The 16,654-nt window shown below is 62.9% G+C and overlaps 1 protein-coding gene across 1 annotated transcript; it reads right to left on the bottom strand.

Annotated features, from left to right (window-relative positions):
• Positions 1–2,601: 2,601 nt before the first annotated feature.
• Positions 2,602–10,779, bottom strand: MEX3D (mex-3 RNA binding family member D). The gene is made up of 2 exons (XM_068537390.1): positions 10,119–10,779; positions 2,602–4,237 (listed from the first exon to the last, which is right to left on the bottom strand). Exons 1-2 carry the CDS (start codon positions 10,729–10,731, stop codon positions 2,853–2,855), a joined length of 1,998 nt encoding a protein of 665 aa, XP_068393491.1. The 5' UTR covers positions 10,732–10,779; the 3' UTR covers positions 2,602–2,852.
• Between the last annotated feature and the right edge of the window lie 5,875 nt (positions 10,780–16,654).

Here is a 16,654-nt window from a genome sequence, read left to right as displayed (position 1 = left end):
TCCCGAAGCGCTGTAACAAATTACCACAAAGTAATAGGTATTTGTTCTCCACGTTCTGGAGACCAGAAGTCGGAGATCAAGGTGTGGCAGGGGCGCGATCCCTCTGAAGGCTGCAGGGCAGGCGGGGGAGGGGGGATTCTTCCCGCCTCTTCCAGCTTGTGGGGGCCCCAGGCATCCCTGGGCTTGTGGCTGCATCACCCCAGCCTCTGCCTCTGTCTTCACACAGCTTCACCCTGTGTGTCTGAGTCTCCTCCTCCGTCTCTTACAAGGACATTAGATTTAGGGCCACCCTAATTCAGGATTATCTCATCTCAAGAGTCTTAATTATATCTGCAAAGACCCTTCTTAAAAAAATAAATTTATTTACCTATTTTATTTATTTTTGGCTGTTTTGGGTCTTCGTTGCTGAGCAGGGGCTTTCTCTAGTTGCAGCGAGTGGGAGCAGCTCTTCGTTGTGGTGTGCGGGCTTCTCATTGCAGTGGCTTCTCTTGTTGCAGAGCACGGGCTCCAGGCGCGTGGGCTTCAGTAGTTGTGGCACGTGGGCTCAGTACTTGTGGCTCACAGGCTCTAGAGCACAGGCTCAGTAGTTGTGGCGCACGGGCTTATTTGCTCCGTGGCATGTGGGATCTTGTGGACCAGGGCTCGAACCCATGTCCCCTGCACTGGCAGGCGGATTCTTAACCACTGCGCCACCAGGGAAGTCCCTGCAAATACCCTTTTGTAAGCTCCCATCCTCAGGTTCCAGGGGTGTATCTTTTGGGGGCCACGAATCAATGCACTCCACCCCCTGAGCCTCATCAGAGCTGGTTGCGTGGACCTAGGTGTATCCCCCTTTTTTTTTTTTTTTTTTGAGCCACACTGTGCGGCATGTGCGATCTTAGTTCCCCGACCAGGGATCAAACCCGTGCCCCTGCAGTGGAAGCATGGAGTCCCAACCACTGGGCCACCAGGGAAGTCCCAGGTGTATGCCTATTTTACAGATGGGGAAATTCCAGCAGGGCTGGGCTGGAACCCTGGGTGTATGTGGCCCTTCCTGAGACCCACCTGTGGCCCTGCAGCCTGGGGCTACTACTCTCAGCTGGAGGATCTGATGTGGCCGTCACTCGCTCGTGGGGTGCCCTGTCCATCTCTGGCTACTTCCTCTCCATCCCTGTTGCCCCATCAGACGCTCCTGTCGTCCCAAGCCCCTGGCCTTCTCCTGGAAGCCCTCCAGGCTGCTCTGCTATGCCCTCCTAGCTTTCCTAGCGGCTTGTGTCCCCCAGACCCCTCGTTGCCCATTCCTCAAGCCAGCAGCCTGTGGTCACCTGGCCCCTGGGCTTCTCCCTGTCACAGTCCTGGGCCCCCCCCCCCCTGTCACCACACCCCATCCTCCACACACTCCAGAGCTTCCTTCCCCGCCTTCGGAACTTTTGTGGCAACTGCCGGCTGACTACGGTGCAACCCATGGTCCCCCAGTCCTCGACTCCAGGCCAATCCCAATCCTGAAGAAATGTGTCCAGCAGCCCCACGGGCCTTGGTCCTCTGCTCCCAACTAGGTGACAGGGGGACAACGCCTGTGGCTCATCACTCAGATGTCCTTCGGGGACTGGGAGGTGTTAGGAGCCATCCTGGGAGGAAGGTTTGCAGACCTCAGCTTCCCCGTCTGTACAATGTCAGGTGGACCCCGTCCTACTGGGGATGGGGTCCCACACACACCACGGAGGCGGGCTGATGCCCTAGGAAGCGACCGTCTGGCACCACCCCCTCCACACGAGTCATAGCCGCCCCCATGGCTGGTTGTCCCCTGGGATGTCAGGTCCTGAGCCTCAGGAAAAGGGGACCTGTCTGGACCACCTTTCAGTGTAGCCCCGATGCCGACAGCACCTGGCTTGTGGAAAAGCCTGGAACTGGGGTATTCTGAGCCCTAACTCTTGTATCTGGAAGACTAGGGGGGGAGGGGCTGGATCTGAGCCCTCCACCCCCACCCCTCCCCCATGCCCACCAACCCCACACCAGGCCAAGGGCTCACGTGTAGTAAAAAGACTTTATTAAGAAGGCTTTGAAGTCAAAAAATAAAACTCTTGATACAATTTTCTGAACCCTTAGGTCAGCTCAGCAAATATATAATCAGTAATTTAGCTGTGTAAGATTAAAGGTCCGTTACTTTATTTAAAATAAAATATATTTTAGTTTTCTTAAAATTTATTCCATAAAGTACATATTTCCCTATAAATTCCCTACATATACACAAGAGGTAAAAAGTAAAAGTTTAAAAAAACAAAAAAATTAAAAAACGGTCAACAGAAACCACAGCAGAAAGGGATTAATAATTAAAAAAAAAAAAAAAAAAAAAGAAAGTTCTGGACGCCCCCTCCCCCCGCCCCCCTCCAGCCTGCGCGCGGCTTACATACTAAAGGGTAACCAGTTGGCCCCAAAAAGAGAGCCGTCCTCCTGGAAGTTTCTGCAGAGGTTGAGGCCGTGGGAAAACAAACACTGTCAAATCGATATCAGCTACGTACAAAAGAACAACCGGGAGAGTTGTAAAAATCGTGGTTTTTTTTCCTTAAAAAGATCACCCTGGGGAGGGGGGGGGGTGTCTTAAATAAAAAGTGCAAGCAGGCCTTTTCTCTCTGGTTTATTTTAACCTGTCGACTCAATACTGTCATTTGTTAAGAACTGAGGTGTCGCTGGGCCGCCGGGTCGCCGTCTCCACGCTTGGGACCGGAGTTAAAGCTCGTCTGTAAACACTGGCCACGCGGCCCGCTGCCCGCCGCTCCCCGCCCCCACCCTCCCCTTCCTCCCCACCCGGCCCTGCGCACCCACCCCGCGTCCGTGGACGGCCCTGGGGGCCGCGGGCGCGGCGAGGTGACCGGCTAGGAAAAGATATGAATGGCCTGGGTGGCAGGCGTGCGGCAGGCCGGGCACTCGGGCTCGCTCTTGCCGCAGATGCGGACGGCGCAGTCCATGCAGAAGAGGTTGTGGCCGCAGGGCACCAGCGCGGCCATCACCTCGCCCTCAGCACACACAACGCACTCCCGCGCCAGGGCCGCGGAGGCGGGGGCGTTGGGGGCCGGGGCCGCCTGGGGCTTGCGGGCGCTCTCCGAGGCGCTCGAGTCCGGCGCGGAGCACGAGGAGGCCGAGGAGCTGCTGGGCAGCGAGGTGGCCGTGGAGAAGCTGGCGCTGCTCGAGAAGGACGCCAGGGAGCCCTGTGGGGGCCGCCAGGGCAGGGCGCCCACCGGGTCGGGCGCAGCGCGGCGGGCCAGCGGGAGCTCCAGGCTCAGGCCGCCGGGCTCGGGCAGCGTGGGCGAGTGGCGCGGTGTGCCGGCCCCGCTGCTGCGTCGGGCGCCCGGGACGGGCGGTGCGGGGGCCCCGTTGACGGCCGCGCAGCCGCTGAAGGCGGGCAGGGGCGGGGCCCGCTCAAAGGGCGCCCAGATGGTGGCCGCGGTGGGCACGGTCAGGTCCAGCGCCAGGAAGTCGAAGCCGAAGTCGCAGTCCTCCGGGGCGGGTGGCCCCGCGGGGGCCCCCGGACCGTCCCCACCGAAGGTGAAGCCTCCGTTGCCCGAGGCGCCGTAGGGGCTGCTGGGGTCCGCGTCCGGCACCGGCACCGGCATGGTCGGCCCCCCTCGGCCGCCCGCGTAGAAGGCCTCGGGGCCCCCCGGGGTGGCCAGAGCAGCGTCCCCCCGGAGGCCGGCCGTGGGCGCGGGGGGCCGGCGGCCCGGGTTGGGAGCCTTGGCCCAGAGGCCCGCAGCTGCCCCGAGCAGGTCCAGGCAGACGTCGGTGCCGTTGGAGTGGAAGTCGCTGTCGGGGCCGGTGTCGGTGAAGGCGCCCGTACGCAGCGTGATGTGGGCCTCGATCTCCTCGCGCGCCCGGTCCACGTTCTCGGGCATGCCCGTCACAGCGAACACCGGCTCCTTGTCGCGCCCGGGCGTCACGATGTACGTGTGCGTCCGTTGCTGGATGCGCTTGATGGTGGCGCCCTTGGGGCCCACCACCAGACCCACCACGCGGTAGGGCACGCGCACCTGGATGGTGGTCTGTCCCGGCAGGTTGGGCGGACCCTGCGCGGCACCGGGCAGCCCGCCGGCCTTGCTGCGCGTGGCGCGGATCACGGAGAAGTGCTCGGCGGCCGACAGGATCTCACGCTTGGCCATCTCCACGTCCTCCTTGCGGCCGGTCACGATAAAGACCGGCTCCTCCCCACGCACCGGCGTCTTGATGTACGTGTTCGTCTTGGCGCGCAGAGCCTTGATCTTGCACCCTGCGGTGGGGGAGGGGGAGACGCAGTGAGGGCAGGGACCCCTCCCCAGGACACCCCTCCTGGGAGGCAGCTGCAGGGGCCAGCCGGTGCGCTGGGTTAGGAGGCCCCACCTTCGGGCTGTGATCTCAGGCACTCGGCGTCCCTCCCTCCAACCTTAGGCCTCAGTGTCCACTCTGGTCCTGCAACCCCCTGCTCTGTAACAGGGGGATTGTCCCAAAGGCAAGGAGGGACCCTGTTTTAGGTTGAAAGGTGTCCCCCCCAAATCCATGTCCACCTGGAATGTCAGAATGTGACCTTATTTGGAAATAAAGTCTTTGCAGATGTCATTAGTTAGGGTGAGGTCATGCTGGATTAGGGCAGCCCTGAATCCAATGACCGGTGTCACTATAGAGGAGGGACACGTAGAGACACAAGAGAAGATGGCCCTGTGAAGACGGAGCCCAGGGTTGGAGTGAGACGGCCAGAAGCCCAGGAACGCCAAGGCCTGTCAGCACCAGCAGAAGCCCGGGGAGAGACCAGAACAGATTCTCCCCTGGAGGGAGCATGGTCCTGCCGACACCCTGATTTCCACCCTGCAGAACTGTGAGGGTTCATTTCTATAGTTTCAAGCCATCCAGTTCATTGTACCAGACCTAGGACACTAATGCAGACCCTCTGACGCCAACTCCCCGACAGGAGGGGAAACTGAGGCTCGGATTGTGGAAATGGCCTACGACTTCTTCCTGACCATGTGACCCTCCCCCAAGAGCAGATCCTGGGTCCCGTATCAGGACACCTCCAAAGGCCCTCAGTGGTCCCAGCCTCTGAGGGGAAGCTCGGGGACACGGCTTTGTGGCTTCACCTTTGCTGCCTGGGCTGGACTGAGGGGCTGACCCTGCGGAAGGGGGCCAAGGTGTCTGTGGGGGAGAGGGTCAGTCGAGAAGGTTCTTTGACTGGGCGCCTCTCCCACCACCTAGGCGGCCCTCCCGAGGTCGACTGGAAGCTGCCCCTGAGACATCTAAACACCAGGTGTGGCCGGCCCGGGGCCCTGACACCCACACCCCCGCCCAGGGGCCTTCTGACATATCTTGAGTCTGGGCCCAGGAGTCTGGGAGGACCCCCCACCCCCAAGTTCTGGGGAGGCCAGAGGGACACAGGGATATCGTTTCAGTGCAAACAGAGGGCGGCATTGAGCGGAATAACAGTGTGGCTAACTTCTCAGCGAGGGAAAATACAAAGTTAGCGGGACGAGCTGTCTGCCCGCAGCCGAGGAAGTCAGAGACATGGGGCCTGGGGGGGGGGGGGCAGCCTCACCCCCAGCGCAAAGAGGGCAGCAGCCCCCCATCCACGGCTGAATAAAAGCGGGCCAACTGAGTGGGGGTCTGAAATCTCCCAGGGAGACACTGCTTTCCTCCCATCTCCTGGCCTCGCCTCCTGGCCCCCAGCCATCCCCTCTGCACGCGGCATCCTCCCCATTGGTGGCTCCATGGCCTCACTGGCAACCCCAAAGGCACCCTGACCTGGGCTGCCTCCACTCCTGCCTGGACGGTCTCCTCCCACTCGGCTGGGGAGGCCCCTCCTGCAGTTCCCCTGCGCCTGACCTTTCCCCTCTGTCACGTCATCCTTCCTGCTGCACCCCACCGTCCTCTCCCTTCTCTGCATCACATCCCAGCCCGGCACCCCCTCATCCGGGAAGCCCGCCCTGACTATGCTGGGCCAGGCCCCAGCACACACTTCTCAGAGTTTCTCCTCACACCCCAAGTCTGACTTTCTGGACTCCCCGAGGCTGGGGGACTGTGCCGTAAGGGCCGGTGGACTGGGGATTGCCCTGGGCACTCAAGGGACCGTCCCATGCCTCAGTTTCCTCACCTGCCAAAGGAGGGCAGAAACACACCCAGCCTCACAGGTTTGGGGAAGGACCCGACCGGCCACGGACTGGAGAGTGGCCCCAGACCGGTGCCTGTCCTCATGGGGGAGCCTCGGTGGGGAAGGGACCCCTGGGCAGGTCAGGGCTGGGGAAGGACCCTGCAGCTTCCCGCTTGCCGGCCCCCATCCTGCCCTGACCCAGAGAGCAGCCTTGGATGGAGCCCTCAGTGGCCAAGTAGAGCCCAATTAACCATACAAACTTCAGCTGTGACATCCACTATCCCCCAAACCCCACCCACGCTAGGACCCTGAGAGGTGGCAGAGCTTGGGGGGGGGGGCGGTGGGTGGAACTGCACAAGCCAGGAAACTGGGTCTCCAGGAGTGACCCTGGGGGCTACCGCCAACTGGTGGGTGCAGCAGAAATGCAGCTTCCAGGGCCCTGCCCCAGGATTCCAACTCAGAGAACCAGGGAAGGTGGCTGACTGCCCCAGGCCCCAGCAGGCCCCACCCCGTGGCAGCCGGACCCTCCCCCAGAGGGGCAAGGCCAAAGGTCCCCGTGGGGAGCCTAGATGCAGGCAGCCCTGCTTCCCACTGCTCATGACCCTGTACTGGGGTCCAGGCACCCCTGCACTGGGCACTCAGGGAACCAGGCCACACGGCCTCTGCCCCAAAGGAGCCCATGCGGGTGACCACAGGCCACTTTTATCAAGGGAACCTCAAGGCCGTGTGTGGGGAGCTGAGGGGCCGCCCTGGGAAGGAGGCTGCGTGCCAGGGGAGCACTGCTGGCTAAGGGGACAGCAGGGACAGAGTTCCAGCAGGCCAGGGCTGAGACAAGTCAGCCTGATATACTGCCGCTCCCAACCCAGCGGAGTGCTGTCCCCAGGGCGAGGCTGAGTCACAGTAGGGTGTCTGGGGGCAAAGCTGGCTCACCTGTGAAACAGGGCCAGGGAAAGCCCCGTGCAGGCACGGAAGGGTGTGACCCGCCACCCAGGGGCCCCGTTCTTCCTACGACCCCCAGTGGGTAGGTAAGAACATCAAGGCAGGGGCCCCCGACAGGCCTGCAGTGTCCCGCAGGGGTGGGGCCCCGCACAAGGGAGAGAACAGCGAGTGAGGGATGACGGAGGGGACCCTGGCTGGCTGGCAGGTCATTCGCTCCCGGCCGTGAGCCGAGTGTGCTGCAGACCCAGGCCTGGCTCTGAAGACCCAACCCCGGCCACCCCACCCACGGCCATTCTGCCAACTGGGGCAAAGGCAGCAAGGCGGGGGGCGCAGGGAAGGGTCTTGGAAGGAACTGGGCGCCAGCCCCCCCGACATTTGACGACCAGCTGGGGTGGCAGGCTCTCCACCGGCCCTTCTGAGTTTCCACTTTTCCTGTTTGTGGAAGGGGGCCACCTCCCCACCACCCCCAACCCAGGAGCTTTGGAAGGTGGAAGGTTCTCTCCTGACTCACCCCTGCTCCCTGCAGGGCAGGAAGAGCCAGGAGACTAGGGTTCATATCTGGGCCCTGCCGACCGGCTCTGGCAGCACCTCCGCTCCTGCAGCCTCTCCCTCCCCGCCTGTGACCTGAGGCTGCAGGATCCTCGCTGGCGGACACCTCGGGGCAGGTTGAGGCTGCCTCTCAGTGGGTCCAGGGCACCTTCTGGGCCCCCCAGCCTCTGGGAGGAGAGAGCAAGGCAGGGGCTATAATCTCCTGCCCTGTGCCCAGAAGGTGCATGGACCCATTTCAGGGCTGAGAAAACCGAGGCTCACAGAGCAGCAAGAGGGTGTCCAGGAAAGGGCGAGCCCGGGTCTGTGGCTCTCGTCAGCATAGGAGGTCGGGCAGGTGAACCCCCTGACCCTGCACTCCGGAGAAGGGGGTGGCCGTGGGCCTGGGGTCAGACAGAAAAGAATAAGTTCAGGGTAGGCCACGCCCCCTGCCCTAGGGACAACAGAGCAGTAAGAAGGGACAGGTTCCATGTCCAGGGACCCACAGGGTGGACAGGGGGGTGGGTAACCGGAGGAAGGGCAGAGTCTCCCAGGCTGTGCTTGAGAACTGGTGGCAGAAGCTGGGAGCCACAGATGCTTCTAGAGTGGGGAGACACAAGGGCTGCTGCAGCTGCCAACCTGTCCTGGCATTCGTGCTCCCCTCCCTGGTGCCCTGCACCCCACTCATGGGGTGGCTACAGTGTGCCGGCCCGGTGCTGGGCTGAGAACCAGCATCTTGCTTGAGAATCCTCACAACAAGGGAGGTGCTCTCCCACTGTCACAGAGAGGGGCTCTTGTGCTCAGAGCCACAGGGCCACCCTAGTCTGCAGGAAGAGCCGTCAGGGCCCAGGGACCCCCAGAGCCTGCCTTGCTGTCTGCCATCCGCAGGAACCCAGGCTGATACCCTGGGTACCAGCGGGTACCAGAGGGACACGCGGTACCAGAGGTCAGCGTGGAGCCTGGCGACCCAGCCACCCGACTGCTCAGCATGTAGGCCAGGGATCGGTGCCTCCTGCTCGCGGCCCGCACCCCCGGGGGGCTGACACGCGCAGTCACATGGGACTTGTCCTCAGGCTCCACCACCGCGAGGATCAGTCTCATGACCTCGGGTGACAGCCCCCAGCCTCGGTCTCCACAGGCTCCTGGACACTCAGCAGGGAAGCAGCTGTCTTGTTACAGGTCCCAGTGAGGTTACTGGGGACAGGGGCGGCAGGGGGTGATGTCCTGAATAGGAAGGAGGCGACCGGGTGGCAGAGGGGAAACGTCCGGTCGTGGTCTCGTGGTGCCTGCCGGTAGCCGCAGGGTCCAGAGAACGGTTTACGGGTCCCCCTCCCCCCGGCTCCCATTCCTAAGAGCGGGTCCCTGGGCCCAGCACCACGCCTTGTCCTCCTTGTGTCCACACATGGGGAGGACAAATGAATGACTGAAAGTACCTGCGCCCGAAGCCAGAGGGCTTGCCACCCCATGGCCCCACCCACCCGCAACTAGTAGAGAGCGGTGTCCAGGGCATCCCTGTGGTCCTCTGCTCGTGACAGTTAGGGCGACAGGTCACCTTGTGACTCAAGCCCCCCACACCCTTCTCTAGCTCCTGTTACCGAGGATCCAGAGGCAGGGACCCCTAGCCCCACCTCAAGCCCCGCCCAGGCCCCACCCCAAGTTCTAGAACCTGGCTGAGCAGCAGGGAGCCCGGAGGTGCGGGCAGGAAGGCAGGAAAGTTGAGGCTGGTGGGCAGGCAGCTAACAGGGTGGGTGGGTGTGTGCTGGGCCGGGCACTGCCCACCACCCTCCAGCCCGCCCGCCCCGCAGCTCCAGGGCCAATGAGCGGCCGCCGGCCTGATGTCACCCTGCAAATCTCAGCCTGGCTCTCTAACAAAGAGAACAATGGGGCAGCCACAGGGACACTCCGACAATGCCGCTCCGGGACCAGCACACCCTGGGTCTGCTGCTGGCCACCTGGCCAGGGGAGGGCTGTGGGGCCGGACCCCAAAAGCGGCTTTTACAGGGGGGTCCTTGTGCATCCCCCAAATCCCTGACTGGGGGCTAAGAGCCCTGTAGGGATCTTCTCTCATCCCGTCCTGCTCCCCATCCCCAACAGGGTGCCCAGGCTGGCAAGTCTCGATGCACCCTCTTTGTGCCGCCAAACTTCTCTCTTGACACTGCCGGAGCGCCCCCGCCCCCTGCCCCAGCGACCCCCCAAGCCCTAGCGAACCCGCCCCGTGCCACTTTTGGGTGTGGAGCGGGCACTGCCCAGCCCGGTCCCTTTATCCCCGGGATGCCACCGCTGGCGGCCCAGGGCCCGGGCAGTGAGCTGCACGCAGGGGCCTTTCCCGGCTGCAGGCGCCCAGACAAAGGCGGCAGCGGGGCCGGAGCGCCGAGGGGAGGAGCGCGGGCTGCGCCCAACTTTCTCCCGCGGCCAGCGGCAGGACAAAGGCACACAGGCGGCCACCGAGGCCCGAGCCCACGCGGGGCGTGGCCGGGGTCTGGTGTCCAGCCGCGGCCTGGGCTGGGTGGCCCCTCCCGGGGCGAGCCGCGCGGGGACCCCCGGGGAGGCGCCCCCGACGGCGGCCACTCACCCTGGCGACCCACGATCTCGGCGACGTGCTCGGAGCTGGGCACAGGCACGCACTCGGTCATGTTCACGCTCTTCTTGCGGCTGCCGATTACGCTCATCTGCTCGGCCAGCAGCGTCGGGGGACCCAGGGCCGCGGGGTGGGGCGCGAAGCCCGCGAACACGTCGGGCGGCGACGGCCGAGGCGGCGGCGGGGGGCTCACGTCGGGCTCCAGCAGCGGCAGCGGGCCGGGGGCCACGGCCACCCCGGGCGCGCCCGCCTCGGGCCCGTCGGGGGGCGGGGGCTCCGCCGCGGCCCCGCAGTCTGAGCCTCCCGCCGCCGCCACCGCTCCGTCCCTGCCGCCCGCGGCCGCCCCCTCCTCGTCCTGGTCGCCCGCGCCCCCCAGACCGAGCCCCGAGAGCTGGTCCAGGGCCAAGCGCAGCGCGGCGGCCGCGTCGTCGGGCTCGGGCGGCGGCCGGGGCGCGGGCGCGGCCTCCTCGGCGCCCTCGGGCGGGGGCGGCGGCGGCGGCGGCGGCGGCGGCGGGGGGCCCGGGCTGGGGTCCCCGCCGACCGCCGCCCCGGGTCCGCCGCTGCGCTTGCCTCCGCCGCCGTCGGGCTGCCCGGTGGAGCTGGGCATGGCGGCACTAGCGCTCGGGCCCGCGCTCCCGCCTCTCGGCCGCCGGCCGCCCCCGCCGCCGCCGCCCGCGCCGCCGCCCTCCGCCTCTGGGAGCTCGGCCGCCGGCCGCCGGCATCCAGCGGCGGGGCGGGGCGGCGGCGGGGCTGCTCGGGCGCGGGCGGCGGCGGCGCGGCGCGGCTCTGCTTGCTTCTAGGCGGCGGCGGTGGCGGCTCCTCGGCGGCGGCGGCGGCGGCGGCGCGGCGGCGGCGGCGCGGACGCTCCTTCCCTCCGCCCTCCCGCCGCCTCCCTCCGGCCGCCGGCCGCCCCGCCCCGGCCCCGCCCCCGTGACGCGGCTGCCGCCAACAATGGGGCGCCGGGCAGGGCGCACGCGCGGGGCGGGCGGGGCGGTCACGTGGCGTGGCCCCCCCACCCCCCGCCGCCACGGGCTTTGGGGCGGGCCGGGCGCGGTGGCACGTGCGGGCGCGGCCTCAGGTAGGTGCCCGAGGCGGCCCGGGCCCTGGGGGCGCGAAGGCGCCCCGCCCCAGTCCTCGCCTCGGGGCCGGTGTCCCTCCCCCGAGGCCCTTAGCGCCCGGGCTGGCCTCCAGACTCTGCCTCCCTTCCCCCGCGCGATTCCCGCACGCACCTGGCACCTAGGGCCCCCCCCCGGGAGGTCACGGGCACCCACATTCTCCATCCCCAGAGTGTGCCCCGAGCCGAGATCGCGCCACGTGGTGGTGCTTCCCGGCTTGGGCTGGTTTCTACCCGCCAGAGCCCTCGGACGTGAGCACCGCCCTCTAATGCTCAGAGAGCAGCCCAGCGTGCCCACGCCTAAAGCCAGCCTGTCCCGGTGGCCCTTCCTCCAGCGGCCTTTCAGGGCCTTCTTTTTTCCTTTGGGGCGAAGGAGCCGTCCGGTTTCCCCCTGTGGGATTTCTTTTGGTGAATGGATGGGCTGGGATCGACCCCACCCAGGTCGTCCTACCGGGTCTCCGAGGGGACCTGGGCCCTAGTCCCTGCTTGGCTGCGGGACCTCAGGCCAATTGCATGGGCTCTTTGGGAAGGAGAGGGGGCGGCCCGCCCCTTTTGTCCAGCACTGGCCTCTCACCTGGTCCACTGCCATCCTCACCCGACCTGGGTACCTGCCCCCCACCCCATGGAGTCCTTCGGCCGCAGCTGTCCACGACTGGATGGCCCAGAGTTCGTCACCGCTCTTGACGAACTCTGTCTTCCCTGGCAGGTGCCCCTCCCCCTCTCTTAAGGGACCCCAGTTCCTCTCTTAAGGTCTTGGACTTCTCTTTTGTGTGCTTGAATGCTCGCTCGGAAGTATTAATTACTTCAGGGACTTCCCTGGTGGCGCAGTGGTTAAGAATCCGCCTGCCAATGCAGGGGACACCGATTCCAGCCCTGGTGGGGAAAGGTCCCACATGCCGCGGAGCAACTAAGCCGGTTCGCCACAACTACTGAGCCTGAGCTCTAGAGCCTGCGAGCCACAACTACTGAGCCCCTGCGCCTACAGCCTGTGCTCTGCAACAAGAGAAGCCACCGCAATGAGAAGCCCGCACACCGCAACGAAGAGTAGCCCCCGCTCGCCGCAACTAGAGAAAGCCTGCGCGCAGCAATGAAGACCCAAGGCAGCCAAAAATAAATAAATAAATTTCTTAAAAAAAAAAAAAAAAAGAAGTAGGAAGGGGAGAAGCATCATAAATAACTTTAGAGACATGGAGGAAAATGCCAGAAGCCACCAAAACTGCTGAAAGGGGGTCTGGTCCAGGGAGCATGGGGCTGGGCATGGCTATTTTCCATGATGGGGATTTTAGTGATTTTTTTTTTTTTTTTTTTTAGCTACCCATATATTAGTTTTTAAACGTGTTGAGGCAACACTGTGATGAAAACACCACGGCCAGTGAGGCTCCGTGGGGGCCTGGGTCTGAGCTCGGCTGCTGGGTGCCCCTCCGGCACTGCCCAAGGCGGTGTGCAGTGGTGCCTCATCCAAGGTCACGTTTTGAGAGAGTAATAGTCAAGGAAAAGAACTTTGTTGCCAAAGAATATAAAACCACAAAACTGCCTTCCCTGCACCATTTCCACTTTCAGTCTTCCCCCTCCAGTTATTAAAATGTGCTTGTGGCAGTTGATTTTGGAGTGGGCTCATGGTTACTTTTGTGAATTGGGTTGGGTTTGAAATAGAATTTACACGCAATGAAAGGCACCTGCTTTCACTGCCCTGTGCGTAAGCTCTTCCTGCCCAGATGAGCGGCTGCAGGACCCAGTTGGCTCTCCCCTCTCTGTCGGTCACCTGGACCAGTTTTGCCTCCTCTGGGGCTTCATGTAAACAGAATCGATTTTTTTTTTTCTTTCTTTTTGGCTGTACCGCGGCACATGGAATGTCCCTGACCCGGGATCGAACCTGTGCCCCCTGCAGTAGAAGCTCAGAGTCCTAACCACTGGACCGCCAGGGAAGTCCACGGAATCGCTTTGTACTCCTTTGTGGGGCGAGTTTCTTGCACTCGGCCTAAGTTGATTTTTGTCATTTTTTAAAGACTCCGGGCCAGGCAGGTGTGCATCCAGGCTCCTTCATGGGCCCGTGTGGGCTGCCTGCTCTCCCCAAGGCTGCCAGGGGCCCTCTGTCTCCCGCCAAGCTGGCTCCCCACACCTCTAGGGCCGGCCAGGATCTGTGCACAGACGTCAGGTTCCCTGAACCCCTGATATATATATATTTTTTGATAAATTTATTTATTTTTGGCTGAGTTGGGTCTTCGTTGCTGCGCGCGGGGTTTCTCTAGTCGCGGTGAGTGGGGGCTACTCTTTGTTGTGGTGCGCGGCCTTCTCATTGCAGTGGCTTCTCGTTGCGAACCACGGGCTCTAGGTGCGCGGGCTTCAGTAGTTGTGGCTCGCAGGCTCTAGAGCGCAGGCTCTGTAGTTGTGGCACACAGGCTTAGCTGCTCCGCGGCATGTGGGATCTTCCCAGACCAGGGCTTGAACCTGTGTCCCCTGCACTGGCAGGCGGATTCTTAACCACTGCGCCACCAGGGAAGCCTCCCGATATTGTTTTATTTTTAAAATTTAAGATGTAATGCACACATATGAAAGTGCACCCTTTAAAAGTACACAATTCAGTGGTTTTTTCAGTAAATTCAAGAGTTATGCAGTCATCACCACCATCAGTTCTAGAACATTATCAGGAATTCCCTGGTGGTCCAGTGATTAGGACTTGGCACTTTCACTGCTGAGGGCCTGGGTTCAATCCCTGGCTGGGGAAATAAGATAGATCCCGCAAGCCGGGCGGCGTGGCCAAAACGAAAAAATGATCATCGGCCAGAAAATGAAACCCCCTACACTTGCGCCATTACCCCCAAGCCCCCTACAGCCCCAGCCCTGGCAACCACTCGTCTACGGATTTACCTTCTCCTGACATTTCACATGCATGGAATCAGACACTGTGGCCACAGCAGTCAGGGTTCTCCAGAGAAACAGAGCATAGCAGAGGTTTATCATAGGAATTGGCCACACAATTATGGAGAGCTGTGTGTGATTCAGTCCGAGGCCAAGGGCGCGAGAACCAGGAGCTCCAGGGCAGGAAGAGAGGGACGTCCCAGCTCAAGAAGAGAGAAGGAACCTGCCCTTCTGCTGCCTTTTTGTTCCACTTGGGCCCCTGATGGGTCGGATGACACCCAAATGGGTGAGGGCGGATCTCTCAGTCTACTGAATCAAATGCTAATCTCTTCCAGAAACATCTGCACAGACACACCCAGAAATGTTTTACCAGCTATCCAGACGTTCCTCAGCCCGGTCAAGTTGACACCTACAATTAACATCACAACGTGCTTCTGTCCGGCTTCTCTCACTGAGCATCATGTTCTCAAGGTACATCCACATTGTAAACGAGTGTCTGTGCTTCTCTCCTTTTCATGGTGGAGTGATGCTCCCGCTTGTGGAGGGACTAGATTTTTTGTATCGATTCATCCCTGGATAGACGCTTGTTTCATCAATTTTTAAAAATAAATAAATAAATAAATTTATTTTTGGCTGTGTTGGGTGTTTGTTGCTGCGTGCGGGCTTTCTCTAGTTGCGTTGAGCAGGGGCTGCTCTTCATTGCGGTGCGCAGGCTTCTCAGTGCAGTGGCTTCTCTTGTTGCGGAGCACGGGCTCTAGGTGCGCGGGCTTCAGTGGTTGTGGCACGCGGGCTCAGTAGTTGTGGCTCGCGGGCTCTAGAGCTCAGGCTCAGTAGTTGTGGCGCACAGGCTTCGTTGCTCCGCGGCATGTGGGAACTTCCCGGACCAGGGCTCGAACCCGTGTCCCCTGAATTGGCAGGCGGATGCTTAACCACTGTGCCACTAGGGAAGCTCAAGCTCCATCCTTTTTAAAAACGTGTTCCTTCCACCTTCATGGAGGAGGGGTAGGGGATGGGGAGGAGTGAGAACCCGATTGGCAGGGGTCCTGTCGCAACCCCGGAAGGGGACAGGGGGAGGATCTAAGAGGTGGCACCGGACCACAGTCGACCCCTAGTGACAGGTAACAGCTGCACTGCTGCCCCTTCCTGCGCCAGGACCTGAGCTCAGGTCCCGGGGCGGCTGGAGAAACGCACTGTTTCTGGTGAGATGCTCTTACTTACTGTGTGGAGCTGCTCCGGCTGCCCCGGCGCCCACACCCCTGCAGGCCCTGTGCCCGTCCTCCCTGCCCCCTGCCCAGGGCTCGGGGAACAGCAGTCTCTGTGGGGCAACCTGCTTCCAAGTCCTTCAGTGACCACGGAGGAGTGGGAACGGGCTGGGCTGCCGGGGAGCCTGGGCATCCAACACCTGAGCTCAGCCCTGGGGGCTGATGTGAGGGCAGGGGCTGGGGGGTGGGCGGTGAGCAGATGGGCCTCCAGCCGGCATTCAGTCTGGGCCCTGGACCCGGGGAAAGGCCTCACCCTCTCAGTCCTGACCTGCCCGCTTGGGAACCCTGTGGCCCACCAGCCCGAGGCCTGTGGCTCCCGCAACGGACGGCCCGGCACACAGCTGGGGTGCCAACGCCACAACTGGATTTTGCACGGGGACCATCTGGGGGCTCGGTGCAGGGGAAGACAAGCAGCCCCCAGCCCCCGACACGCCACTTCCATATCCATCGAGAGGTGCCTGGATGGAAGGCCGGCTGTGCTCCTTTTCGAGCCCCAGGTAATTCATACGAAGAGCCCTCCCGGCCACGGGGCGCCCGCCCACCGGCTCTGGGCCAGCGAACAGCCCAGAACACAGAAGGCACAGAAGTGGGTGCAGGGAGCTGAGCCGGTGCTGCAGAAGGGCAGACACCACAGCCTGGTCCACAGCCGACTGGCCCAGGGCGGGTGAGAACGGGTGGGCAGGCTGAAGGGAGGACAGAGCGTGGCACGGCCTGCCCGCCTGGGCCCCGAGGAGAAGGTCAGGGCACTGTCCGCGCCCTCGCTCCGCTGCCTGGTGTCTTTTGTGGGGACGAAGGGCCGGAGGCAGGGCTCCCGAGGAGCTCAAAGGCCAGGGAAGGACACACGGGATGGTCCAGACCCACCCTACCGCTCCAGTGGTGCAGCACCTTCTCTGAATTCCTACTGCCACCAAAAAACACCCCTAAGGCCTTTTGGAAAAATTGCTAGGACCCAGGAAGGCGGTCCCTTGCTGTGGTCCAGACTTCACCAGCTGCCGATGACCAGAGGGAGGGAGCCAGCCGGCCGGCCGTGAGCAGGAGGACAGGACATGGGGACAGGGACAGCCACAGCCGGGCTTCCCGCAGCTGTGCCCACCGCCAGAATCAGCTGCAGCCAATCACAGCCCCCGAGATCCCGAACAGTGATGGGCGAGAGGCCGGCAGGGGACTGACACCCCATCACTGGAGAGCCGGCCCGGCCAGGGTTGGGGGGCCATCCCCGTCTGAACTCACCCCACAGCTCAGCTGTCTCCCAGTGACCCAGACGTGTCACCAGCGGACAGCAGCCTTCAACGGCC

This window comes from Eschrichtius robustus, chromosome 2 (assembly GCF_028021215.1).
Source record: "Eschrichtius robustus isolate mEscRob2 chromosome 2, mEscRob2.pri, whole genome shotgun sequence".
NCBI classification, from domain to species: Eukaryota; Metazoa; Chordata; class Mammalia; order Artiodactyla; family Eschrichtiidae; genus Eschrichtius; species Eschrichtius robustus.
The sequence above is the reverse complement of the archived record's forward strand: the minus strand, read 5'-3'. Positions and strand labels throughout refer to the sequence as shown.

Excerpts from the sequence above, each read along its gene's own strand:
- MEX3D (XM_068537390.1), bottom strand. The coding sequence starts at position 10,731 with ATGCCCAGCTCCACCGGGCAGCCCGACGGCGGCGGAGGCAAGCGCAGC. Across the intron at positions 4,238-10,118 it reads CGAGATCGTGGGTCGCCAGG|GGTGCAAGATCAAGGCTCTG; the intron begins GTGAGTGGCCGC and ends CCCCCACCGCAG.